General features: G+C 37.2%; 3 protein-coding genes and 1 pseudogene across 3 annotated transcripts; all 4 read right to left on the bottom strand.

Annotated features, from left to right (window-relative positions):
- Window positions 1-1247: 1247 nt before the first annotated feature.
- Window positions 1248-4116, bottom strand: LOC137726568 (probable RNA 3'-terminal phosphate cyclase-like protein; annotated as a pseudogene).
- Window positions 4117-8431: 4315 nt separating this feature from the next.
- On the bottom strand, window positions 8432-10604 carry LOC137722493 (phosphoribosylformylglycinamidine cyclo-ligase, chloroplastic/mitochondrial-like). The gene is made up of 7 exons (XM_068461511.1): window positions 10217-10604; window positions 9844-9938; window positions 9647-9748; window positions 9498-9557; window positions 9197-9369; window positions 8940-9045; window positions 8432-8770 (listed from the first exon to the last, which is right to left on the bottom strand). The coding sequence occupies exons 1-7, from the start codon at window positions 10602-10604 to the stop codon at window positions 8432-8434; spliced, it is 1263 nt and encodes a 420-aa protein (XP_068317612.1).
- A 2190-nt stretch (window positions 10605-12794) lies between these two features.
- On the bottom strand, window positions 12795-18779 carry LOC137725713 (exocyst complex component EXO84C-like). The gene is made up of 7 exons (XM_068464481.1): window positions 18574-18779; window positions 17439-17533; window positions 15297-16326; window positions 14153-14677; window positions 13487-13675; window positions 13268-13404; window positions 12795-13185 (listed from the first exon to the last, which is right to left on the bottom strand). The coding sequence occupies exons 1-7, from the start codon at window positions 18667-18669 to the stop codon at window positions 12939-12941; spliced, it is 2319 nt and encodes a 772-aa protein (XP_068320582.1). The 5' UTR covers window positions 18670-18779; the 3' UTR covers window positions 12795-12938.
- Window positions 18780-19521: 742 nt separating this feature from the next.
- Window positions 19522-25528, bottom strand: LOC137726544 (uncharacterized). The gene is made up of 16 exons (XM_068465476.1): window positions 25244-25528; window positions 25098-25142; window positions 24969-25009; window positions 24782-24863; window positions 24436-24480; window positions 23962-24018; window positions 23440-23499; window positions 23228-23355; window positions 22743-22980; window positions 22594-22660; window positions 22242-22312; window positions 22073-22162; window positions 21362-21470; window positions 21068-21159; window positions 20640-20745; window positions 19522-19858 (listed from the first exon to the last, which is right to left on the bottom strand). Exons 1-16 carry the CDS (start codon window positions 25382-25384, stop codon window positions 19731-19733), a joined length of 1500 nt encoding a protein of 499 aa, XP_068321577.1. The 5' UTR covers window positions 25385-25528; the 3' UTR covers window positions 19522-19730.
- Window positions 25529-25694: the final 166 nt, after the last annotated feature.

The following is a 25694-nucleotide window of genomic DNA, read 5'->3' as shown; positions in this document are numbered from 1 at the left end:
ACCTCATATCTTGGGTTCCTTTTTTTTTTTTTTTTTTTTTTTTATTCTTCTTCTTCTTTTGGGAAACTACATATCTTGGGTCTTTGGTGTAGGGCTATTTAGTCCATTTTCATATTTTATTTTGTGATACAAGCAACCGTTGGAAGAAGAAGAATTTAACCTAAGACCTTATGTGCTGACATGCATGCTTCCAACGACTTGAGCTAAGCTCTAGTAATTTCCAACATTCTTTTCAACACCCAAAATTCAATAAGAAACTCCCATAAATACCTCTCACATGAGGTTATTTACTTTTATTCAAGCGATATTCTAACTTAATTCTAGCTCCATCTTTGAAAGAGATTCACCGATTAAGGTTGTGATTCTTTAATCTAATTATATATATAGCAATTGGAAAGGATAACCAATGGATACCCCTGAAGCTCCCCAATTAAAATGACAAATTGGTCACGAGATAACGCGGAAACGGGTGCTGCAACTCCTTTCTCTTGTTGGAAAATATTAGTATTTTATGATTATTTGGATTTTCTTGTTAGTTTAAGTATATGAGCTTAGCCCATACGAATTAGGGTTTATAGGTTCTGCTTTATGTAAATATAACTTATAGTTTAATATGAATAATAAGCTAGTAGTCACTTTGGATTTTGTAGACGTCTCGGCAATCTTGTTTCTTGTTTATTAAATATATGCTTATTATTTTGGAGTCCGGATTCTCGTCGGATCCTCTTTGTAAGGATCCCCGGAATCCGTGAATCGTGTCTGTTTGTCGTACAACGTACGATCAGAAATCATTTTAAATATTTTTATTTAAAAATAAACATAAACAGTACTTGACAAAAGCTGACCGCACGATGTACGATGAACGGACACGATTCACAGATCCTCAGGATCCTCATCGAAAGGATCCAGAGAGGATCCTGTTGGATTATTTTGTAGTCTTGTTTATTGTGCACTCTGATGTTTCTCTTGGACCAGATAAAGAGTTGGAAGGGGCTGCTCATTTGGTAGAATTTATTAGAGACGGACAGGATTCATATCTAGAAGTTCAATCTTTCAGTGAGTCGTGTGGCTAAAGATGAGGAGGTACTCCGATGTGCACCAATGTCCAACTTCCATATGCATCAACATCCGATATGCATTGTCGTGGATCCTCCTTGTACATTGTTTAATTGGACGCTAGAAAGTGAAGAAGCTGTCGCTGAAGCAACTGTTGCAATTCAAAGCTTTTAAAAAGAAAATGCATCAAATGACATGAAAATCAATTCAGTAATTTCGATTTCACAATTCCATCATGTTAATACAAGCAGACCAACAAGGCATTTGATTTTGGAGGCAACAACAGTCAATACGCTTCGCTCCGAAAGAGGCTGTTGTTCCAATTTGTATCATAATGAACTGCACGCATAGATATTGGTGTTCGAAAAGGAAAAACTCTTGTTTACAACATCCAAACCTGAGCACATGGTCAAAAATTGCCAAAACTTCTTCCGGCTACTCCATTAGATTGCATTCCTCCCCCACAGTGTGTATGCATGAAATGCCTCCCGAGTCCCAACTACTCTTTGCCACCCAAGAAACACTCACCAATACATTAGAAAGTCATATACCTCTTGTGACAATCACGAGATCCTTCTTGAAAGGTTCCTTAACCCAGAGCCAACACACCTAAGTATGACGGTCCCTGTAGATGGGTCGGGCTTAATGACAAATTTAACTCCGAGAAAGTCTTTGATGTTTCTGAGTGTTTCTATTCCGTGAGGGGAGAGCTTTCCAACACGAACCTTTGAAACATCTTGTGGACATAGTGCACAGAGAAGAAACAAAAAGCCCTACAAGCCAAAATGACAGCAAACTATGAGGAGATAGACAGAATTCATAAAGGGACAAAAACCGAACCTGTAACCAAATACTGTATCTATTTCCTATAAGAATGCCTTTTAGTAATTTTACCACTGTCATAGAACAAGCTGTTAACAAAATTGAAAAAAGGAGACAATAGTCATCATACTTGCATCATTCGATTTTTAGGACTACATTTAAATCAACATTAAATCGTATTTCAGGAATACTATATGAATCAAGATCACAAAATCCGTCTATAAACAAAACCCAAGTTTCCTTTTCTTGCTTTACAAAAAAGAATTCCATGTGAAATTGCATTCACAACCAACATGATAATGTGTCAAACTCAGCCAGTAAGGAAGTAAAATACATCCACGAACCTGATGTGTTGAATCTACCACTCCACCCTGCTCAATCTCCCCAAGCAAAACATTAGCAATTTGCACACCAACAGCCTCTGGAGGCATAAGCTCTTTCTTCCCCTCATCTTCAAGCTCAGCTGTATTTTCCCCTCGAGAATAAGAAATTGCCGTATCAGCAGAGATACAGCAACCAGAAGTTGTTTCCGCAACCAGAAGTTGTTTCCGCAACCAGTGAAATTCCATAACCAGGAGAACTGCCACAAAATCATTATTGTCTATATGAGCCTAAGTGACCACTTCAATATGACCAAACCTCAAAACAAAATAAAGAAAATTTCAAACTTCTAAAATGTCTCTCTACAAAAAAAATATAATGATATTTCGTAAAAATTGAGAACATACTGTCCAGCTTGTGGGCCACTTCTATGGTCTGTAAATATGTGAACATCTGGGAGTAGGAGATTAAAGATTCCACGAGCAGCATACACCATGGTATTTTCAAACTGTGTGGACACTCTTGTTGAGAATGTAACCCCTCTAATCCTCTTAACCATCCCTTCATCAGTCCAGTTGACTGCCTATAGAGCAAAACATAAAACAATAATGGATCCAAAACTGAAAAAAATGGTGAAAAACATATATAGTATCCCAAAAGTCTCAGAAACTCACAGTTAGACTTTGAACGATTGGAATTGACAAGAACACTTCGCCACCACCTTGAGGAGCAGATCCACGACTCTGTATTTGAGGTCTAGCCCTTCTGAGGGAACTCCAAAGTGTTTTAACATGGGCAAAGTAGCAGACCGGACTGTATCAACAGATGGGTCCTTGGAATCATTTGTAATTCCTAACAGAAAAATATGAAACACTCATAAAGTGGAAGCACCTTCTTAAAGCTCAAATGGACACCCACGAAAGATTTACTGTGCTCTATCCACCTTGATATGGGGAGAGGCCCTTTTCGGTTACTGATTGGGGTCAGGTCATTTGTTCATAAGTAGTAAGGTAATTAGTCGGAATACGAAACAGAATAGAGATATTTTAGAACTATCAGAAATTAGCTTTTCTGTTCCCATGTTAATCTGTGAAACAATATTAAGACCAGTACCATAAACATCAAGGAATTGTCTTGAATACAATAGGCAACTTTCGCTACCGGGAGATTGTTGATAAAAGAAAATAACGATGTTACAGCATGAAAATGTTACAAATTTATGTTCCTTACTTGGATCAAAACTAGAACCATAAATTTGAGGCTTTTAATTCTACAAGAACACCAATAGAAAACAACAACTAAACGAAAATAAAAGTGCGGAGAAGATTCGCAACAACGAAAGCAGTTACCTTTAAGCGTAATGGTAAGCGACTTTTTGGCAAAGAGACCAAGCACAATCAATGGCTCCAAGAAATACCCAACCGCCCGACTGAGCCCGCAATCGTGCACCAAATTCCTCCCACCCATCACTATCCCCGGCTTGAACTTCAATTTTGTACCTGCTCACAAACCCAAAACACAATCTCTCAAAAACCCTAAACCCCGAAGCAAAATTGGAACTTCAATTTTTCGCTAAATTCGAAAAAAGGCGAGTGCTTTTGTGTTTGGAAACAGCTAGTAGGAGTACCAGTCTCGTTGATTTCGATGACGCAGTCATCGGAGACCTTCTCGAGCAGGCGGAGGAAGGATACCTCATGGGGGCGGAGGCCGGGCCATGTCTCCTCTGTGCGAATGTCCTCGATAAGAACCGGTGTGGACGCAACCGCCGCCAGGACGAGCCGTTGCCTTAGGTTTTGGCTTCCGGTTAACCTCTTGTAGCTTGCTTTCCCCATTTTCGCTTCTCTCTGGTCTGTCAGTTTCTCTGCGCTCGGTGGCGGGGACGGGGGTTTTGCAAATTGCTTGCACGGCAGCAATCAAATTTTTTATTTTTACCTTCTTGGGTTTTATTACAAATGGTTTTTTTATCTTATGCAAAGTCATGATTTTAGTCGTCATTTAGTTTTACTGTTTTGTAGTTTTTTTTTTTTACTTAATTTGGAGGTCTTCAATTATCGTTAAAAACGAATTTGAATCACATTATTACAAGTTCATTGTAAGACTTAACTTATTCTCTCATCGTAAATAATATCATTTGTTAAAACAAAATAAAAAATCATGATTTTGATCTTTTTATGTTTTAAACATTTCATTCTTCATCTATTAAATCACTCAACAATGTGGTCTTCAATTTCGTTAGACAACTTAATTAGTGTGCTAACATAAGAGAAATTTTTCAGTATCTTCAAAATATTAATATACCACATGTCTTTAAATAAATGGAGGGATGCTTGAAAAATAAAATCTTCCTTTACGCATATGTAATGACATTTGGTATACACCACGTATTCCGGCAGACCAAAAAATTTATGAAGCCACAAAACCAATCACAAAAGGAGAATGCTAGGAAGCGATGATTGAATTATTACTTTTAAGAGTTGATTAACGTGCTTATTTCTTATTGGTGACATATCTTTAATTTAAAATTTTAATCTACATAACATTACTCCTATGTTGAAAAGAAAAAAAAAAACCATTGATATATGGCTAATTAGTACAGATTTTATTGCTCTTTACCTAAATAACCTTTATATTAAATGCTTTGTGTATATTTGATTATATATATATATATATTAAATTGTGAAAATTTTCTCAAATCGTTTACTATGTACTTGTATCTGCATTGACCTTTATAGTGGGAGGATAATAAGCACTATCCTTATTGGGACTCCCTCTCTCTCTCCCGTGCGTCCCTTCCTCTCCTTTTACTAGGGTTACAAAATGGCTTACTTACAAGTAATTCACAACTACATCTTTTTAACAAGCACAAGACCAAACCTTTTCCCCTATGAAAAATGTTTGAACTGTTCAGATTTTTGGTACGTTTCAGGCTACTCACTCGGACTTCTCTTTCTCTTTCTACATCGATTTGATATTCTATCGTGTTCATACCTCTCATTTCCTTAAACTCGTGACTATAATTCTTTCTTGTGCAGGAAGGAAGCTAAATGCAAGCCTTCTTTTTTTTTGGGGGCTACGACCTTGTGTCTGGATATAGCTAGGTATTGATGTCTTCTTTTGAAGGTGGAAATCGTTCAACGATGACAAGCGACCAACTTTATACGCCCCGATTTCAACCCAACGACCAAGAAATAGTTACATATTTTCTGAACAAAAAAATCTCTGGCGATCCTCTGCTGGTGAACGGGATCATTGAAGAATTGAAGTTTTATGACTACAGCCCTATGCAACCCTCCGGTGAATTATCTTGTTTTGGTTTCTTTTTTCAATTTATGTGTTATCTTTTATCTTTCTTCTTTTGCAGTTTCGATTCGCATTTAAAGTTTGTCATAGGAGTGTAGGAAGTAGGATGACATCAATGCCTGCCTTGAATATGATTTTTTTCTTTCTCGAACCCTAGGGATGTATGGATTAGCAGACCAAAAAGATTTGTATTTCTTCACCCGTCGAAACTGTGTCCCAAAGCGTAAAGCCGGCAATGGGTATTGGAAATCAATTAGATCATATGAAGGAATCAAACAGGGAATGAGATAATTGGATACAAAAAACTGTTACGATTTTGCCAAAGGAGCAGTCGAAAAAGTTCAACAACTACTGACTGGTATATGATCGAGTACAAGAGTGGTGTAATGGCACCATAAGCAACTGGGGCTGTCAGCAACTTTTTTCTTCATTCCTTACTCATGTAGTACTTTAATATGGATTCGAATTTATGGTTATGTGGTTTTAATTCTTCTGCGCAGTTGCATGCCTGGGTTTTGTGTAGAGTGCATGAAAATATGACGAATGCTAAGAACGTATTTTATTCCCAAGATCAAGGCAACGGTGCTCTACATGTTACAGGAGACTTTCACCTACATGTAAGTTTCTCTAATAAGTACTTTGCACAAATATTTGCTTCAACACTAATGCAAAATTATTTGTTCTTATTAATGTGAGACAGAAACCTAGTTATATTCATTGGTTTAAGTTCTTTCTTGTCAAATCAGCTAGCATTCTTCCTATATGTTACAAACTTAAAAAGTTATAACATTCTGCAGATATCTCAAAAAATGACATCAGATCTTCCCATTGAAATCGTCACTGAGATTTTGAGCTGGTTGCCTGTAAAGTCTTTGATGAGGTTCAAGGGTGTGTCCAAGCAATGGTGTTTCTTTATAGATCAAGACAGCAAGTTTAAAGCAAAGCATTACGACCAAGCCAGTCCTCTGGAATTTTCTTACATATACGTGTGGGAAACTAACAGTAAAGCGGCCAACACGATTTTTGATGAAAATTTCATTTATTACTCAAATTTCAGTGGCTTGTTTCTTGAGAAGAATCGTACTAGGTCACAAGTTTTCCAGGTCAGAAATCCTGCAATGCACCAAGCACTTGACTTGCCTGATACACATGAGGGTATCAGAGGAATAGACTTTGCTCTTAATTTATTCACCGGTGAGTGCAAAGTGGCATGCTTTTACATGAAAAATGTGACTTTTTTGGCACTGAAGTAGGTTTTGAAGTTATAACTATTGGAAAGGATGACCGATGGAGACCCTTGAAGCTCCCCAAGCAAAATGGCAAATTGGAGCAGGGAAAACGTGGGAAAAATGTGCTTCGAAGACGTACTTTTGGACCAGATAAGTTGAAGGGGGGGCTCATTTGGTAGAAGTTATTTGGGATGGACATCAATCGTACCTAGAAGTTCAATCTTTTGATGTATGGAGTGAATGTTTCACTGTTACTACTCTGCCCCCTGGAGTTTTCTCAGACTTAACAAAAGTTTTTCCTCTTCGTTGGAATCATTTTCTAGCTGTTGCTGATATAACAGACGAAACACTTAACGCCTTGGTTCTCAAAAACTTCAAGGAGCGCAAGTGGAGTAAAAAAAAGATCGTCGTTCCCTTGAAGTTCTTAAAGGAAAAACCACATTTGAAGGGTCGAATTAGGCCTTGGGCAGGTGAACATCATTGTGAAGGCAAGTTGCACAATGGAGTGGAATATATAACTTTCTTTGAGCAAGATAATGGATACTTTTTTTATGATATAAACACGGAGGAAATAGGGGCGCTCGCTAAACGGCATTATGAGGGGAAATCAATTACAAATTACAAGAAGACAAGCCTGATAACTCTTAAGGGAATGATAAGAGAAAATGTTTAAGACTTAAGAATGAAGACGAGCAATTTCAATTTCCGTTGCATACATCATGTCTTTTATAGTGTACTACAGAGAAATTTGAACTTTTGGTTATCCTTATTTTACCAGATGCTGCACGGCATCTTATATGCGAATTTTATGATTGGACTTTTGTTGGATCCGGCTTCTCTTCTAATCTATTTTTGTGGAGGTGTTGTTCAATATGTATGTGAAGTATGAGCACTCTAGCTATCACCTAATGAGTGAGATGTGAATCTTTTTGAGTTCGTTTTCTTTTCAAAAATCATAGATGTCTGGTTTCAAGCTTAATCCTTTGAAATCCAGAAAGTGGAGGCGGAAAAACTCATGACTACTTTGGTACATAATTTACTCTCAAAAGTCTTCCAAAGTTGACAAAACTCAATCAAATTTTTGAATACTTGTACACACCTAGAGTGTTTAATCTGTTCAGAGGAAAATTTGAACAACGATGCAAGAGGGTGTGCACAAGGCCTTGACCATTTAGCCTAACTCATCCACATTAATCTTTATATTGGGATCCTACTTCTTATCTTCTTGATTCTTTCTCTCCAAAGCTTTCCTAAAGATCCAATCCCTGGACCTTGAATAAGACTTCCCTTTTTACGGAATAAATTCTCATCATTTGATCTTTTTTAATTCAGTCGATTTGACAGCAAGAGCGTGTGTATGAAGTAAAAAAGAGTGTGTAGAGAGCACACCTTTTTTTTTTCCTTTCTTGTTAATAGGGATGGGTATTTCTTCACCCTCGAATGTGTACAAATTCTAATGATTAACTTGAATTTTTACAAAGAATTGGTTCCAAAAATATATTTTGTAAAGCCGCTTTCAATTATTTAGCAGCACTTCCCAAATGAGCCCTATATCTTGAGGAAGTAAATGATTAAAGAGGGATGTAAATCTTACCAGTATCATCAAAGTACCTTCAACAAATAAATTATGCAGTAGTCTTTTGAGATCCCTCTTCAATTAATAAACCCTCCAAAGATACAGTCACACAGTTGACGTTACTTAACTATATATAAGTCACTCCTTCAAGACCACTTGCTACCTCACCAATGCGGTAAGCTTTATAGGCAGCTCCATTTCCATCCTCCCCGAGTACTCCGTGGGACGCCTCCTGACTTACAACAAGAACCATTCCAATGCCCATGTTAAAAGTTCGTCTCATCTCAGCATCTTTAACCCTTCCGGCTTCTTGGATCCATTTGAAAACAGGTGGGACTTCCCATGAATCTTTATAAATGACAGCTCCTAGGCCTTTCGGGAACACTCGAGGTATATTTTCTGTGAGACCACCCCCTGTGATATGAGCTACTCCTTTGACGCCTCCCTTCCTTATTAAGTCGAGCACCTGCACTGCATGTTTTTAGTGCAACGCAATAATAAAGAGCGCCTGAATGAAGGGAACACTTTCATTTTCAGCAGCTAGTTAATTAGTTAAACACAACAAGAGAATGAACACACGCACACACACATATATAACAAAATGCACAAGCAAGGTTTGATCGATGCCAACCTACCTGCTTAACGTATATCACAGTTGGGACCATCAAAGCTTCACCTAATGTGATAGCTTCTCCACCAGGTAGTTGGTCCTTGAGAGAAAGCCCACTATCAGCCAGAACCCTGTAAGATATATGGAAACATCAATAGTACGGTAGGAAGTTTTCCATGAGGAGTCAAGAGATATAAAATTTAATTGCATAAATTGCAAGGAATTTGCATCTATTACATTATAAATCAGAAGTTAACGTTTCTTTAAGCAGCTACAACCAACCTTCTCACAAGAGAGAAACCATTAGAATGAACCCCACTAGACGGTAGGCCAATGAGAACATCTCCAGCCACAATGTTTTTCCCATCAATGATCGATCCCTTTTTCACAACTCCAACAGCAGAGCCACCCAGGTCATACTCGCCATCCTTATAAAAACCTGGCATCTCGGCAGTCTGAAAATATACGAAAACATTATGAAACAACATTGTGTCTGTAAAGAAAAAACTAACCATGCATAAGATAGAATATTCACATATCATAGCGCAGTGAGAGTTTAAAACAACTAATTAGTTTAGAATACCTCTCCGCCCGAAAGTTTACAGCCAGATTGTTTGCAACCATTACGAATACCTTTTATAACCTGAAAAGAACAAAAGAAAAACAAAATAAGCTACGCTGTAGAGGTATCTGTCTATGCAATCCAAGAAGTTCAGGCATACTGAACTCTACCTTTGCAGCAATATCAACATCAAGGCGGCCTGTAGCAAAGTAATCTTGAAAAGATACTGGCTTGGCCCCAAGAGTAACAATATCATTGACATTCATGGCAACCTGAGAGTTGAATGAGTGAACAAACCTGGTAGGAAAAGCAATTATCTAAATTCAAGTAAAAATCATATTTTTGAAACAAATGCTAGAAATATTACCAAATCAATACCAATGGTTTCATGATTTCCAGTCTCAAATGCAAGCTTAAGTTTCGTTCCAACACCGTCTGTACCATGAACAAGGCATACATCATCTGTTGATCACCATACAGTTAATTAAATTGATGAGCCCAAATAATGATATCAGACAACCATATATAAATATAGCACAACCACACAAAAAATATATAAACACAAATTAGTTAATTGTCACATATTATATATGTAGTCCTTCTACTTTGCAATTAACTGCACTTGACGACACAGGTTCAAAGACATAATATTGACAACCATATATCAATCACATTTTTCCAACGGTGTCACATTTTCTTCATGTTGATATGATTTCTATATCATACATATGTAATCATACCGAGAATCTCGTCTTGGACAATACCCCCAAATGACCCAATTTCAGGATCCTCCTGTTTAATTATATCAACAAGTGCCATCCCAGCATCTATATCTACACCAGCATCCTTGTACGTCCAACTGTCATCACCACGTCGGCTAGCGCTAAAATCATTGGAGGACTCGTTGTTCTTCGACACTGACATTACGCGTCTGCTCTGTGAAATATTACCGGCCGAAGTCAGAGAGAGACCGGAGGAGAAGTTGTTGAAGGGAAGTCCGATTGGCAGTCTGCATAGTTGGGCTTCATTAGGGTTGGCTTTGGAGGAGGAGGGTCTTAGCGAAGATTTAACACAACGAGACAACTCTGTGTTTGCCTTGAAGGCGGCGGTCATGGCATTGGCAGCCATTGAAACCCTAAAACACGAGCAACGCAAGGTCTCTCACTCCTCACAATCACAAATCAGAAACCCTATGTAATGTGCAGCTGGCCCTACTGGTGGACGAGAGTTAGGGTTCAAGTCGAACACAGCTTGCATAAATTTGTGATAAACTTGGAAACTATGTATTATCTGCGGGCATGACCATGGTTAGAACCGGTGTGCACGCCACCGCAGCCAATATGTGTCCAAAGCTAAAATATAATTTAGAAGCGATCCGAGGTGTTGCAATTTTACTGGGTTTAACACTTTGGATGTGTTTGTGTCTTTACTGTAAGTTTTCCTAGTTACTAGATACCCTTAAAGGCTTAAACCCAAAACCCTATGCCCTAAAAATAAACGTTACTCACTCACGCGTTCTTCTTGCCTTCTACTTTGATTAGTTATATAACTCTTCCTTGTGAAGAATGCAAGGTTATTCCAATTTCCTTTTAGGGCTGAAGTTCATGAAACCCTAAACTTCTTTTGTAAAACCCTAAATTTAACCTTTTGACCTGGCGTGCAAGCCTGTGAGTCTGTGACTTTACATTAGGGCTATAAATATACAATGAGGTAGAGACCTAGATGGAGTCTTAATACCTAACAAAATTACAACGGATAACAAGATACAAATATTTGGAATTTCAAATATGAAACAGCAACCCTTATCCGAGAGCAACAGCCATTATCTTCTCTTATCAACAATGCCTAATCCCCCGTGCTAGGTGCTGGTAGCTTCGTCACGACGTTCTGGGAAGACTCATAGAGGTACTTTAGCTTCCCATTGTACCATCGTGCGATCAATGTTTGAAATATCCTAGATATGCTCGATATTTCCACGGAAATATCCAAAAATTCAGGGAACGATATGGAAAGGGGGGTGAAGTCTAAACTTCACTCCATATCCACAATATTTCCAGAAATCAGTCAATTTCTTTGATATTTTCGATATTTTCAGGAAATATCCCGTCTTTGTAGATGATTTGCAAAAAGTTTGCAGGAAATATCCATGAGCCTATGTATTCTTTATTTTTTTTAAAATTTATTTCTTTATGGTATTAGTTTACTTCAATAAAACTTATGTTGCTTTCTTGACAAAAATTTCAATTAAGATATGTATAATTTATTTTTTCTAGTGAAATGCTTTATTTTATTACTTGTCATTATAAGGAGTTTTTCTTCTCAGATATCACTTACTTATTGTTTACACAATATCTAATCATTAATTCTTGAATTCTTGATTCATACGTGTGTTATGGCTTCATATGACATTTCTAAAAATTAATTTAAAATTTCCATGTTTTTGAGCAAATTTCCATCATTTCCATCGAAGGCAATTGATATCGATATATGATACATCCATTGATATTTCTACAAATTTGCCTATCAATATTTCCACCAATACAGATATTTGAAACACTGCATGCGGTTCACCAGCGTCAGGAATCGAACTCAGGATGTGTCGTGTAAAGTACAGATCTGAAATTCGTTCCCAACCATTGGGCCACCCCGTGGTAGTTGATAGTTTATTCTTCTGTTAATGTTGTGTCTGATCATATTATTTATATATATTTGGGACGTGAAGTTTGGTAAGTGGTGTAGGTCACATGGATGCAGCTGCGTCCTTTCACCAAACAACACAACGGGTTCTATATAAACCCAAACAAATTCTACCGTACAGGAGAGGAGAGGCTTTGCCAGTTAATATAGAACCCAAATAAAAGGATTACGGCGACAAGCACGAAGATTAGAATTTGATTTGAACATTGTAATCTTTAAACCAGAAGTTAAACTGCATCTTTTATGTGCTAAAGCTCAGAATTGCTTTATAAGACAAATAACATATCTTATGGATTAGGATTCCTGTTCCATTTGGTTATACTGCTAACATCACAACGTCTTGAGCTAATGTAGGATCTGCTTCTGCTCAAGAACCTACCTGGCTTAGCTCAAAATCTCGTGCGTTACCGGACTGGAGAAGATCATTTTTGGAAGAACGATGACTCACTACTGAGCAGCTCTAGCCAGGGCGAAGGGAAACGAACGTAATCTAGCCTACCATGAGTTGCATAGTTGTAATGCCTAAGAAGATTGGCTCCGGTTATGCCGGTGATACTAAAGCTACGGATTAGGCCCCTGGGAAGAATTCAAACAGCCCTACTCTTAGCGACATGCTTGAGGGTCTGTGACCTGCTTTTCATATAACAATACTAAAATGTACACTAATTTTAATAATTTCATAACGCTACAAGAACATTGTCAACATACTTCCTACAAAACAACCTCCCTTTTTATTGTTTCCTTCTGATGGGCGGGAAAAAGTTTTCAACCCTCTGAATCGTCGAAATGCTTTGGACTGTCAAGTTCACCCATAGTTGCAGAGGCAAAAGACTCTGAAGAATCTACACTTGAAAGGGAAGAGACAGAATCATTTGAATCCAATACAATGTCATCATGAAGAGCGATGTTATCTTCATCAATCTCGGATGTCTCTGACCCCTCTGCTCCCAAAAGTAGTTTGTTTATCGCCGACTTTGCAGTTTCAACAAACCACTCATCCTCGGAGAGTGCACTATTAAACCAGAAGAATTTTAGTTGTGGATTGTGTTGGATAAAAAAGGAAAAATACGCCCACCCACATGTACACAACTTACCTTTGTACTTCTATGCCTCTAGCAGAAAAAGCCCTTATAGCACGAGCAATTATAGCTGATGCAATCTGGTGCACGTGCCTTGATGGGTAACCCGCAAAACGTGCAATTTCAACAGTGAAGTGCATATCAAGAATTAACTGCAACAACAAAGTTGATTATCCGCTAACTGTGAAGTTAAATTGTGAATATAGAAAGTATGGAATGGAAGGATATAAGTACCTGCTGCAACCCAAGTGGCTGAAGAGGACCTGTATCATCCTCAAACACAGCCCAAAACTCTTGTTCATCGGACAACCACATTACAACTGTCTCAGTTATCCTAGCAAGCAAAATTTTCTGAATTCTCTCTTTTCCAAGTAACACATCTCCAGCCACGGTTGCTAATTGCTGCAGCTTTGCAAATAATGCCTGCAACGATAGGACAATCTCATTACTTGCACCACAAAATATCCAGCAACATGATGTGCATATGCTGTGGAGAAAGTCATGTCTAAATGCACGGCCATGACCATTTTGGACAGTACATACCACATTAAGGAAAATAAACTCAACTTTCTAGCAAGTTCCTCAAACCTTTTTCTAAACTGTGTAAAGACGGTCAAATGAACAACAGGGTGCGTCCAGACAGCCAAACAACCCAGATTAAACATACTACGACAAAGCAATATTTGGAAATATAAAAACAAGCAATTTAGAGTGAAGGGTTTAAAATACTCAGAATACCATAGGGCAATAAGTTCCATAAACCAAACGTACAGGCATCAAGCAATCATGCAGATAGCAATCATAAGTTTTGAAAAAGATTTAGACATAAAATTTAAAATAAATAATATGATTACATAAAAAACCATGTACATGGAGAGCATATAGAGGAAGAAACAAGACCTGAAATGGAAGCGAAGGCAAAGGGGCTGAGTCCCAATACAAATCATCACCATTCCCATTTAAATATATTTGGGCATCCAGTCGTGTCTGTCCTTCTCTTGAATAAATGAAGCTCAAGACATACTGCCGACAGAAATGGTCTCTTAGCTTGTCAAATGAATGCTGAAGACGACGCCTCCAATCCTTTAACTCTGTAGAAGTACTTGGAATAGGTGTGACATTTTCAGCAAGTCCACTTTTTGGTTCCCCACTTTCAGTCTGCTGCTTCCAGAGGGTCATTACAGCATTCGGCAGTAGTTCATCCAAGATGGTAAATGCAACTCCCAAAAGGGTAAGCTGTTCTGAATCTGTTTCAGCTCTAAAAGATACAAACTCCTTCAGCTCAGTAAGACTGTCATCATCAGATGGACCTGGTAGGGCTTTAATTAAAGCATCCATGTATTTATCAAAAAGTTGTCCGATCCTACTCAGTATGTTTCCACCAAAATGCAAAATGGTCAAGGGGGTCAACTGTTCCAATATATCCTGTGAAATTTTTACCAATATAGCATTATGAACTGATAGTTGAGTCATTACTTGCAAATTAGTAACATCGATGAACTTGGCATTACTAATTTACTAGTGAACAATACGTATTCAAAATTTCAAATGCATATGCACAGACAGACATAGAAAAGTATTCTGCAGAAGCTAATTGCTTACTTATCAGGTGTGCCCATGTAACATGCAAGCACACACAGAAAAGTAGAAGGCACCTGCATACTTAATTACATTGGAAGTGTGTGTATAATTGTATAATTGTATTTAACTCAATATTTATCAGACATCCGAACCTCCTCAAGTCCAGCTGAGTGTAAGGGAAAACTTTCCCAAGAAAATAATGAAGACATAATTTGGAGAATTTTAAAATTTTTGTTCTCAGAGTAGTTAAAATAAAGGCTTGTTAAATCGACTTAATATAAGTTCAAGCATTCTATTGCATTCTGAGAATAGGTCTGAAATCTTGCTATCATCCTAATTTCTCAAGTTCAATCCTCAACATAAAACCTAACAAGACCAGCATAAGTTAATATAATGCTTGTATCAGTACAAAGACATGAAAATAAAAATTATTTGTAGAAAGATTAGAATAGTCCTAACTTACTTCAACAATGCACATAAATCTTATCCCACTATCAGCAATCAAACTATGTGATGATGTTGTGAATGCAGACAGAGGAGGTGCAAAGCGAGGTGAAAATGGCATGCACTCATCAGCTTCTACCAAGTCAAGGACAACTTTTCTTGCCCGTCTAAATTTCAACTCTAAAACTTCTTCAATAAAAGGCCGCAACAACACCAGAATCAATTTTGATAGTTTCAGCCCTTGTCGTTCCAGCATCAAAGAGTAGTTGAGACTAGCCTGAACACAAATGCTAGCTGCACGTAAAGCAGACACTGTGTCGGAAGATGGTGCATTCTCTTTCACCAACCGTACAAAGTATTCGATTTCCCACTCTGCCCATTGGACTACTCTATTGGTATAAACACGATCATCACCAAATATTAAACCAGACTTCGTCGTTGCCAGTGAGATTGTAGAAAATACAAGCTTAGACAATGTTGCTGGATATGTCTTTGGACAGATAGAAGAAGAAGGAAATAGAGCTTCGGTGCTCTTCTCAATATGGGACCCATAAAATTTGAGCAGTAACTGGTGTGCCAAAGGACCTTTTCCAAGCTTTATTAGCCCACTTAAGGCCTTCTTCAACTCAACAAAATTAATAAAAGGCTGTCCAGTAATCTCAACCAGCTGATCCTCGAGCAGTGCTTTTCTTTTCAAGAAATCGGATCTGTATGAGGATCCATCAGTTGTTGAAGTATCTCCTGAGCTTTTCAGCTCTGGAGACTTTCTCTCTTCAGCATCTAGAGCCTCTAATGCTTCTTCTACTTTATGTTCAGCTAAGAGAACATCAACTTTCTCCAAAAAAATCTTGTGATCGTCTGTTTCAATTGGCAATGGATCTTGAAGTTCACAAATATCACAGTTTGGCTCGACTTCACTTGTCCGATTCCACTGTTCCAATTGATGGCATACACCAGTCATCAAATCCTGCACAAGAATCCCTTGAGCTGAAATATGCTTTCGGAGCTCAACCAACTCGTGCTCCATTTCTACAGCCTCCTCAGATATCCTGCAATTAGCAGTAACATTAGACCATACATGCATGGATAAGCAGGATTAATGAACTTATTGAAATTAACTGAAATTCAAAACAGTTTACACCTATTCAGAAAGCAAAACAGCTTTGGGCCATTTTGGGACCATGTTTCAGGGTTTGGGATGGCAAAAACCCAAATAGACCTCAAAAGATGTTTTTCTTGATATAGAGGATTTCAAGATAATCAATGAACCATAGGAGAGATATCAAAGATACATAGTTTTGAGAAATAAAAACATAGGTTAATAAGAATCGTTCATGCCCTTCTGGGGTTTCAAACAGTGTTTCTCCAGAAAATTGAGGTGGGACACTTGACCAGTCCTGTAAAACCCTTCAGGGCTATGTTGGCGAAGCTCCCACACATGGCATGCAATTATCAAAAAGGAAAAAGGTAGGGATGCATGTTAACTTCTGTTCATTCAATAAACCGTTACCACGCACATACAGAGACATTGACACAAATTTCCTGTTACATTAAATTATGCTAGCATCTTCCTGCCCAAGAATAATGCCTATGAAACATTTTGCTTGAAATGGTATGATGGTCGCAGCAATGATCAAAACACAATTTTTATCATTATGAGGTGAAATATTTCAATGTTATATGTGCAAAAGTTTTCTAAGCTTCGAGTTATAAATCTAAAAAGCAGTTGAGCTTTCACATCCCCTTCATGACCACCAGTACTTCAAGTTGTCAAACTTGTTGGCCTAGTAACATAATCAAACTAAGTAGTTTCGCTTCCCAAAAAGTTTTTCGTACATGCAGTTAATATGTTTCTATTACTGCTTTAGTCTTTATGAAATTCTCATCAAGGGATCACTGATCGATGTTCTTGTCGTGCATAATACAAAGAAATTTTCATGTGGCAGACTCTGTTCCTTAATCTTTTTCCTGTATTCTCTTCCCCTGTGCCCAAAAGTTCAAATAGTAGATCATAAGCATGAACCATTTCAAACTTGCGAACTTCTTGCATGAACAAATTTGTATAGTTTTTATCTTTTCAGGTAGGAAACTAATCATATATACACTTATTATTGCTTTATTGTTTAACAAACACACAAATGATTCAGTATTATTGACTTACCTCAAAAAAGCCAAATACTTTGTTCTCATATTCCCACATAAGTTCTCCACGGCATCCTTTAAATCTAACAGCTCGCAGCATAGCTTTCTAATTCCCTGCATAATCAACATATATGTATTAAGTTATAGGAATGTCGTTATCGTCCTTCACAGATATATGTATGGTTCAAAGTGATAGAAACCATAACAATTGCTTTCTGAAACAATACAAAAGAAGTGTCATCAATAAAGTCTATAAGAATCTAAACAGTAATACAATTCTTGCAGCTGCCAATCTGAGACAGAAACTACTGTCCCAATGGCGGCGAAGTCCATAGTTTTTTTACCCCAAACAAGCTTACAAAAAACATATGGATTACTACATGTTCCCAAGAAGTGCATACATTAATCATTTTTATATCAATATATGATTCGCTTCTAATGAGCATTGTGACCCTCGCATCATATGTCTCCATTAAAAGGTAGATCTACCACACATATGGACAATGTCAACATACTATTACATTTTTCCAAGAGAGTATAATTCTAAACAGATTGCAATGAGCCATTCCTATTGCCAGATATTAATACTATTGTAACCAAACTCTTAACTGTTAACCACCTTAACTAAAAACCCTTAAGGGCTCGTAAACTTAAGGCCTACGAGAATGCATTCGGAAAGCAAACACAAGTACAAATGCACCAATCTACAACGTAAAATCCATTGCAGTAATCTTTTCAGTAAACGTAATCATTTTTCTATGCAATTGATAAAAATTAGAAGAAAGATGAGCCCTTTTGGTGTTGGATTGCAAAAGGGAACAATCCAATCACTAAGTACAAATCGATCAATAACGCGAAATCGTCACAGTGCCATGAAATTGCTGGCCAATCACTTTTTTTTTTTTTTTTTTTTTTTTTTTGCAAATTCGGTCTTTTACAGCATTAAATAGACCTTAACCCAGATGGGAAATAAAACAACTGTTCACTCAAATTGTACATAAGAAAGTGAAAATCCAGATCAAAAAGATACAAATTCAGGTAATAATGTATGAACAATCATAATTACACTCAAAAGTATTGATTAATTTGGAATGAGCAATTCTCAATGGTCGAATAAATGGGCAAATGGCGGAGGAAGAAGAAGAAGAAGAAACCTTTTCAGAGCGGGATTGGTAAAGAGAGTCGACTTTGGACTGGGGAGTGATGCTCTCGATCGATGGAAAGTCGTCGTCTTCTTCGCTGCTCTCCATTTTCGACTGATCTCTGCGTTTGCTTTTGCTCTCTCTGCCGGCTTCACCCTCAGTTTACTGAAGTAGATGTTAGAGACAGCCTGTCCGAGAGAGAAAGAGAGCGGGAGAGAGAGAGACGGCAAAAGGTCGAAAAGACAGGTAGTAAAGGAATAGTAAATCGTAAATTTATTTTTTCTTTTATTTTTTATGTTGCACAAAAAATGCTATTTTTCATATCAATGTCAAATTGTTTTAAGGGCAAATTACATTAAATACCTCAATTATAAGTTGAACCACTTAGCATTTTTAAAATTATAATATCATATCTTATCTTACAAATTTGTTACAATGTTAAACTTCTGTCAGTTTGTCGATTAATTTCTCTGTTAAATGATGATGTAGCTTGAGACCACCTCTTAACCCAATTGAATAAAAATATTAATTAAATATTAAAAAATAATAACAAATTTTTTTTTTAATTTTTTGTCCATGTGGCTCAAACATGATATCCATATCAGCAAAGTGTAGGGTCTGCGTCTATCACATCGGCATTTAATAAAAAAAATTAACAAAGATATTGCATTACAATGTATTCTTAAGTTAACATATGACATTACAGTATTTAAAAACTAAAGTATGAAATTGTTATGCGACACAAAATTAAAGTCGTAAAATGTAATTTACCCTTTTTCTAACTTACTAAGCAAAAACATAGTATTAATCGGTAATTTTCAAAATGTCATATAGATCCATACACTTCTATTAGTTGTCATTTAAATTAAAATTTTAAGCAATCATTTTTTATGTTAACTTTCTAAAATCATTAATTTACCACATGCCCTTGACTCCGTTAGATTTCCATCCACTTTAGCTCGGAAAGCTCCACCGTTTGAAAGACGTTTATAAGAAAAGAGGCATTCCATATCAAAACATTGTACAACAGCGTAACATCAAGTATCCAGAAGCAGCATCAGCTCATACATGGTAATTAAAACGCTATAACATTAACATTACACGCGCTCGAATTAGTACATAGCATTCCTTTCCCTTCCGAAAAAAGGGAAGAGATGAAGGTGATAGAATTACACCCCGGACTTCTGCTCTGTCACTGCGGTATCCTTCAAATCGTAAGCAGCATCCGCGGAAGAGGTGTCAATGTCATTCAGACCCAATTCTTCGTTTTGCTCCCATGACCTCTCGTATTCCTCAACTGCATTCGGCCAGTGCCGAAGAAAATAACGTCAAGCATAAGAAAGCAATAACTAGCGTCGTCGTAATCAGGTAAAGGAATGAACAAGCAGTATAATATAAGGAACTCGTTAACGAAAATTAAAATCAAATGGTAAGGAAAAAAACTGGTAAATATAAGAGGTCTGCTTGTCACGCAAGCATTTACCAGAGATATATGACTTGACAAGCATTATTGCACTCGAAGATTATAATAGAGAGTAATAAAATTCTGTGAAGTCCAAGATAAAACTTTCTTCCATACAAATTTCCGTTAAAGTTTCAATTCCATCAGATTTTATCATTATTGCACTCGTAGGTTATCTGCAAGAACTGTAAAATCAGCCAGAAACGGATAACCGATTTCATTGGTAGTGGACAAGGGAGCTAAAACTGCTTAACTGCATACCAGGTAAGGTTTGTGGGACACCACACAACCTGAGATGCATATGGCGACACAGAACTGATGTAGTTCTAAGAAAGTATCTTGTTTGCAAGAATATGTACTGACAATGTAGAAAATCAACTCAATTACATAGACGTTGCAGAATCTAGATGAACAGACAAAAATATCCTCTCCTGACCCAACTAAGGAAAAAAAAAGATCGCTTATTGGTAAAACCCAATTTCTCTCAAACACGTCTTGATGGTCAGCAATCATCCTCTACTAATGTACTGTTAACTATGGCATTTTCTCTCAGAGCAAAAAAACGACGAACCATGAATTTTTAAAGCACACTTGAGATGAAAGAAAGAAGTCTTACACATCAACTGATGGTCATCTTTTATATCGTCAGTTGCCGGTGCAATAAAAGAATTAGCCAACGCATCATCAAGAATTAAAGTCCAAGGCTCCTCTAAACAAAGTAGCTGCAGCAAAGGGAGAGATGTTAAGGGAAAAAATGATAATTGTCTGTGGAAAAAGTAAAAGCCACCATAATTATACATAAAAAGACAACCAAAATAAAAGATAGAATAAAGCAAACTAATTTTCCGCAGCCGTTATGAAAAGAAAAAAAAACAACCATATTTAGAAATTTTTGCCATCTTTACAATGTTTGAAATAAATTTCTTGCACGTATATTTTTTTTTGCATCTATGTTACATGCACAAATGAAAAAGAATATTACAGAAATTAAAAGCTCAGACCGCATATTTCTTTTCTATATTCCAGTGAGAGGCCATCTAGTACCTTTTTTAGGCTTGTATGAAACTTTAGCCACTTGCTTCTCTTATTCTCGTCAAGACTGTCCCCAAAACTAAATCCATGCACTCTTTCAAGACCTGCAAAACCAATGATAAAGGCACTCTCTCAAAACCATAACACAGGTGAGCCATATCAGTTCCGGGTAATTAGAAGAAATAGTGAGATACCAATGTTAAATTCCACTCTCTGAGAGGTAGGTACTCAAAAGGAATTAAACAAATCATATACTAGAAATCACAGCATGTCATAGACGGCAGAGGCGGAAATATCAGCACTTACTTTCACTAATTTTCATTATCAAGCCTTCAATAGTTGTAACAACCCCTCCCAGAGTGCCACTAGCCAGCTCCAACTCAATTTCTGGAATTATCACGCTCGCTGTATCGGACTGATCCAGCATGATAGTTTGTTAGACTATGGTTGGAACTTTATAATAAAAATAAATGTAAGATCTCATGGACGCGGAATCAACACACATTTATTCCCATCCAAGTTGTCATCCTCCACATTCAGGATGCTTGTTTGTATACAACTATATGAACAGGCAAAACAGAACAAACAAACAAAAATCTTTTCCTTCCCAAAAAGAAAAAATACACTTTTTGTCACATTCTTATGGTATATATCTGTACATCATTTAGCACTACAAGCAACAGCAAAACAAAACTACAGAATTGATAAACCAATAAACCAGTCCAGACTCCCCATCCTTTTCACAATTTTCTGTCTCATGCAAATCTAAAGTTCCATATTCTTGTGCATTTGTGCAGAAATTGCAGCAAAATTTTTTCTCTAATATTAAGCCAACAACCACTCTAATCAGAACCATTAGAACAAGTCAACTTTAGGAAAGCAATGTCAAGTGCTACATGTTACTGGTATGAGGGAAAATGGAAGTAGTATATCAACAGATAATAAGATAAAGACAAGAAATGATTGTAATAACATCATCAGATAAAGACAAGATATGATAAAAACAGGGTTATAGACCTTTATTACATCACGACTAAGATCCTTATCATTCTTCACACGAAGAATAATTTTCTTCCCTTTCTCAGGAACTCGTCCACCAGGCTTCAACTGCACAACAGAGCATAATTTAACAACAAAGCATGGAAGAGAAAAAACAAATCGACAAAATAAGAAGATTAGTATAAACCTCAGAATTGCGGTAACCACAGGCGTCACAAGTGGATGCCATGACAATTACTTCTTGAAAATATGGAATGTCTGTAAATGGTTAAGAAGAAAAAGATATTGCAAAAAGAAGTTCTAGAGGTAAAAGGGACTTCTAGTTGCACGTCCTAAGCTTCTTTAACAACCAACTGGATTGTTTTAATTTGGATGTATTCTTTTCTAGTTATTGTTGGATCTAAAGATAGGCCATTGAGTTATATTTAAAGCAGAAGGTTCATTTTCACAAGACTAAAAACAGTTCCAGGTCAGCTGTAAAAGAGAGCCAACTTCTTGACTTAAATATCTGAAGACTGATAACAGACGCGAAGGGATACTGGTGACAAACATTCGAGTTTCACACCTAGCAGTACAAATTCCGCATGTCGATGGGAAAGTCATCACCTGTCAAACAGTAGAAATATTCACTAAATATTTCAAAATCTATAAATGTGGATAATGCATAGAACAATTAATAAATGTGTACCTCCTCTGGAGCTGTGTATCGAAACAAAGATTCAGCAATTTCAGCACTATTACTCTGAGCAATGGCCCGATGACCAGCTGCTGCTCCAATTGAGCCATGTGGGATTCTTTGTACTTGGTCAGAACTGCTAACTGCTTCTGTCGATGCTGCATCAACAACATATCCTAATGCTGTTTGTTGCTCTGGAGTTCGCTCATAGAACTTTATACTCAATGATGGATCAGGGGATGGAGCAAACCTGCACACATAATATTTTATACCCTCTGTCAGTGAAAAGTCCAAACAAAAAGCAAATTAAGTTTCAAATTATAGCGACAAGAAATGAAGACAAATTCAAAGTCCAACACAAATGTAAGTCACTTATGAGACATTAGCTGCATTCCTTTTAAAAGTGACTCCAACTTAAACCGTATATTGATAGAACGAATCCCTAGGACCAAAACTATAACAAAATGGTTGTCTTTTCAAAATTGCGAATCTCTTACAGGTTCTCAACAAAGCTGTTTCCAGCTGGATCATCCAGGATGAAGGTGAAGGACATGTCTGCTGTAGCACAGGCTCTCAACTTTAACAAAAACTGGTCTAGTGCTTCAGCAGTCTGAGGATCCACTTTCTGAAAACCCAAAGGACAGTAAGTAAATATTGAAAGAAACTACATTATCTCACAAAACAATAAATGTAAAACTTCTGCATGAACCTTGCGTTCTTCTTGCAGTGCTTGCAATTCATCTGCTGCTCGCAACAATATCCCCTCCACCTGAATTATCAGACAAATATAATGTTTGAAAAGGGGAAGGGTGGGGTGGGGGTGGAAGGTAGGTACTTCTTAAAAAATATAAGGAAAAAAATTGAACTGAAGACGCAAAATATATAAAAAATTATACACCAAAGACCAAGCTACACAATTAAAAAGACGATACAGTGTCCAACGCTAAGGTACATGCATATACATTTAATACGCCTAGCCATCTCCAATGTTAATCTTCTTGGAGAACCAACCACTTAAGCCTACCCATCCAGAAATATACTAAATAAAAGGTATACAAAAGTTTTACTGATCTGCAGATTCTGCACTGATATCATGATCACTACACAGGGTCATACATGTAAAAAATAAGATATTACTACCAACCACAAAATTACCAAGGTGAATGGAGCTAATCCACTAAGCAGCAATTTATCCAACTCTACTAGAGAAGAGGGGGAAGTAAAACAATACCGTTGACAGAGATCCACGTTGAGACTCCGGAGGAATCTCAAAATCCAATTCAGGAATCTGCGTACACAAGATGAAATAGAATGCACTACTCAATACATTTTTGTTACCTTATACAAATAGATAATTAAGACAATGGCACAAGGAATGAGAACAGACAAAATTAATTTTAGTTTGACTAACCTAGCATTTTATTATTGCTATTCTTACATATCTAACCAATATTTCCTTGCTCTTCTTGATCATCTTGTAAGGGGATTACAAAAAAATAAATACGAAAAATACAATCTTTTCTATGGCGTAATGAAAGCTCTAGAGCAATGGGCCACTACTGGGATCCAGCCCCAATCTCCACAGCCGGAATGTGGAAATCTTACTACTAAACTGACTAACTAAACCACATTAAATAAAAGATACCACTACGAACTGTGTCAGCATTCATCCAATTAAAGATTTAGAATGAACACGTTAAGGTACCTTAATAGTAGCAGACTCAGACTTCACCACCTGTCGATTAAGCATCTGCACAAAAAAAGTTCATCAATTCGGCAATCCTGAAGGAGGGATGTCCAATATAAAAAAGATCATGCGTTGCATTGCATAAAGATAAAGGCCTTGTGACTATAACATATCAGTGCCTCCAATACGATAAGTACTTCTTGTCAATTTAACTAAATACGGCAAATTTGCGACATAAACAAGAGATAAAATGATCCACATAATGCAAATTATAAAAATTTAGTTAAATACAGCAAATTTGCGACATAAACAAAAGATAAAATGATACACATAATGCAAATTATAAAAATTTGATTAGTCTAACCTTGGGATCGCCAGAAGGGACCTCCAACCGGTAGCAGCAACCCTTGGGTTGGATTTCACCAGCAAACTGAACCTCATTATTTCTGTGTTCGACACAAAACATACAAAATTGAAAATCAAAATCGAAAATTTCACTAAACGAATAAAAAAAAACTGAACAATTACAATCACATAGTTTTAAGTTTTACCTCTCATTGCAATGCGGGCACTCGAAAGCCGAAAGCAAAATCTGCAAACCAACAAACACTTTCAGGTACACAAAACAACAACAGCAACAAGAAGAAATTGGCCAACTTTGTAAGCAATTAGATGCATACCTTTCTGAAGTGTGGAATCAGAGTCAGCAGAAAACTGGTAGTCCCCTGAGATTAACAATAAAATTAACAAATTTGAAGATAAAAAGTAACACAGAGAAGCCCTAAGAAGAAATTGAGAGAGAGAGAGATAAAGAGAGAGATAGTACGTTTTCGCCGCAGCGCATGCAGAGGCTTTCGACTCGGTAGAGAGGGGCGTCGGAGTCGTCGGCGGAGACGGCTTCGACCACCGAGCGGACATCCACGATTTGATTCTGGTCTCCGGTGTTGCTATTGCCATTGCCTTCCATGTTTCTGGTCTTCTCTTTGTGTTGTATCTTTCTCTGCGATTGACAAGAATGTGCGGGAGTTTTTGAGATGTTTCGTTGGCGGCAGAAGCAGAAAGTAGTGTGTCCGACCTACGCAATAAATACAACCGTTAAGAAAGTGCGAGAACCTTCACAAGCATTCTAAACAAAGCTCCGGCCCAATAACTCAACCGGATCGAACCGGCACCTGTTTTTCTTTTGATATTTTTGTGCCTTTGTTGAACGCATTGCACACTTACATTATGTTGGGGTCAAAAAATTTAAGATTATTAAGGAATTTAAAAATGACGGA

The sequence above is a fragment of the Pyrus communis genome, chromosome 2 (assembly GCF_963583255.1).
Source record: "Pyrus communis chromosome 2, drPyrComm1.1, whole genome shotgun sequence".
NCBI classification, from domain to species: domain Eukaryota; kingdom Viridiplantae; phylum Streptophyta; class Magnoliopsida; order Rosales; family Rosaceae; genus Pyrus; species Pyrus communis.
Note: the sequence above shows the minus strand (reverse complement) of the source record. Positions and strands in the feature narration are given on the sequence as shown.

Coding starts and splice junctions, on each gene's coding strand:
- LOC137722493 (XM_068461511.1), bottom strand. CDS start 10,604: ATGGCTGCCAATGCCATGACCGCCGCCTTCAAGGCAAACACAGAGTTG. Junction 9,749..9,843: donor AAACCATTGGTATTGATTTG/GTAATATTTCTA, acceptor TTCAACTCTCAG/GTTGCCATGAATGTCAATGA. Junction 8,771..8,939: donor CTGTGATATACGTTAAGCAG/GTAGGTTGGCAT, acceptor CATGCAGTGCAG/GTGCTCGACTTAATAAGGAA.
- LOC137725713 (XM_068464481.1), bottom strand. CDS start 18,669: ATGGAGAGCAGCGAAGAAGACGACGACTTTCCATCGATCGAGAGCATC. Junction 13,405..13,486: donor AGCCACTTGGGTTGCAGCAG/GTACTTATATCC, acceptor TTGTTGTTGCAG/TTAATTCTTGATATGCACTT. Junction 13,186..13,267: donor AGAGGCATAGAAGTACAAAG/GTAAGTTGTGTA, acceptor CTGGTTTAATAG/TGCACTCTCCGAGGATGAGT.
- LOC137726544 (XM_068465476.1), bottom strand. CDS start 25,384: ATGGAAGGCAATGGCAATAGCAACACCGGAGACCAGAATCAAATCGTG. Junction 24,019..24,435: donor CTGAGTCTGCTACTATTAAG/GTACCTTAACGT, acceptor TTGTGTACGCAG/ATTCCTGAATTGGATTTTGA. Junction 21,471..22,072: donor TTAGTCGTGATGTAATAAAG/GTCTATAACCCT, acceptor ATGCTGGATCAG/TCCGATACAGCGAGCGTGAT.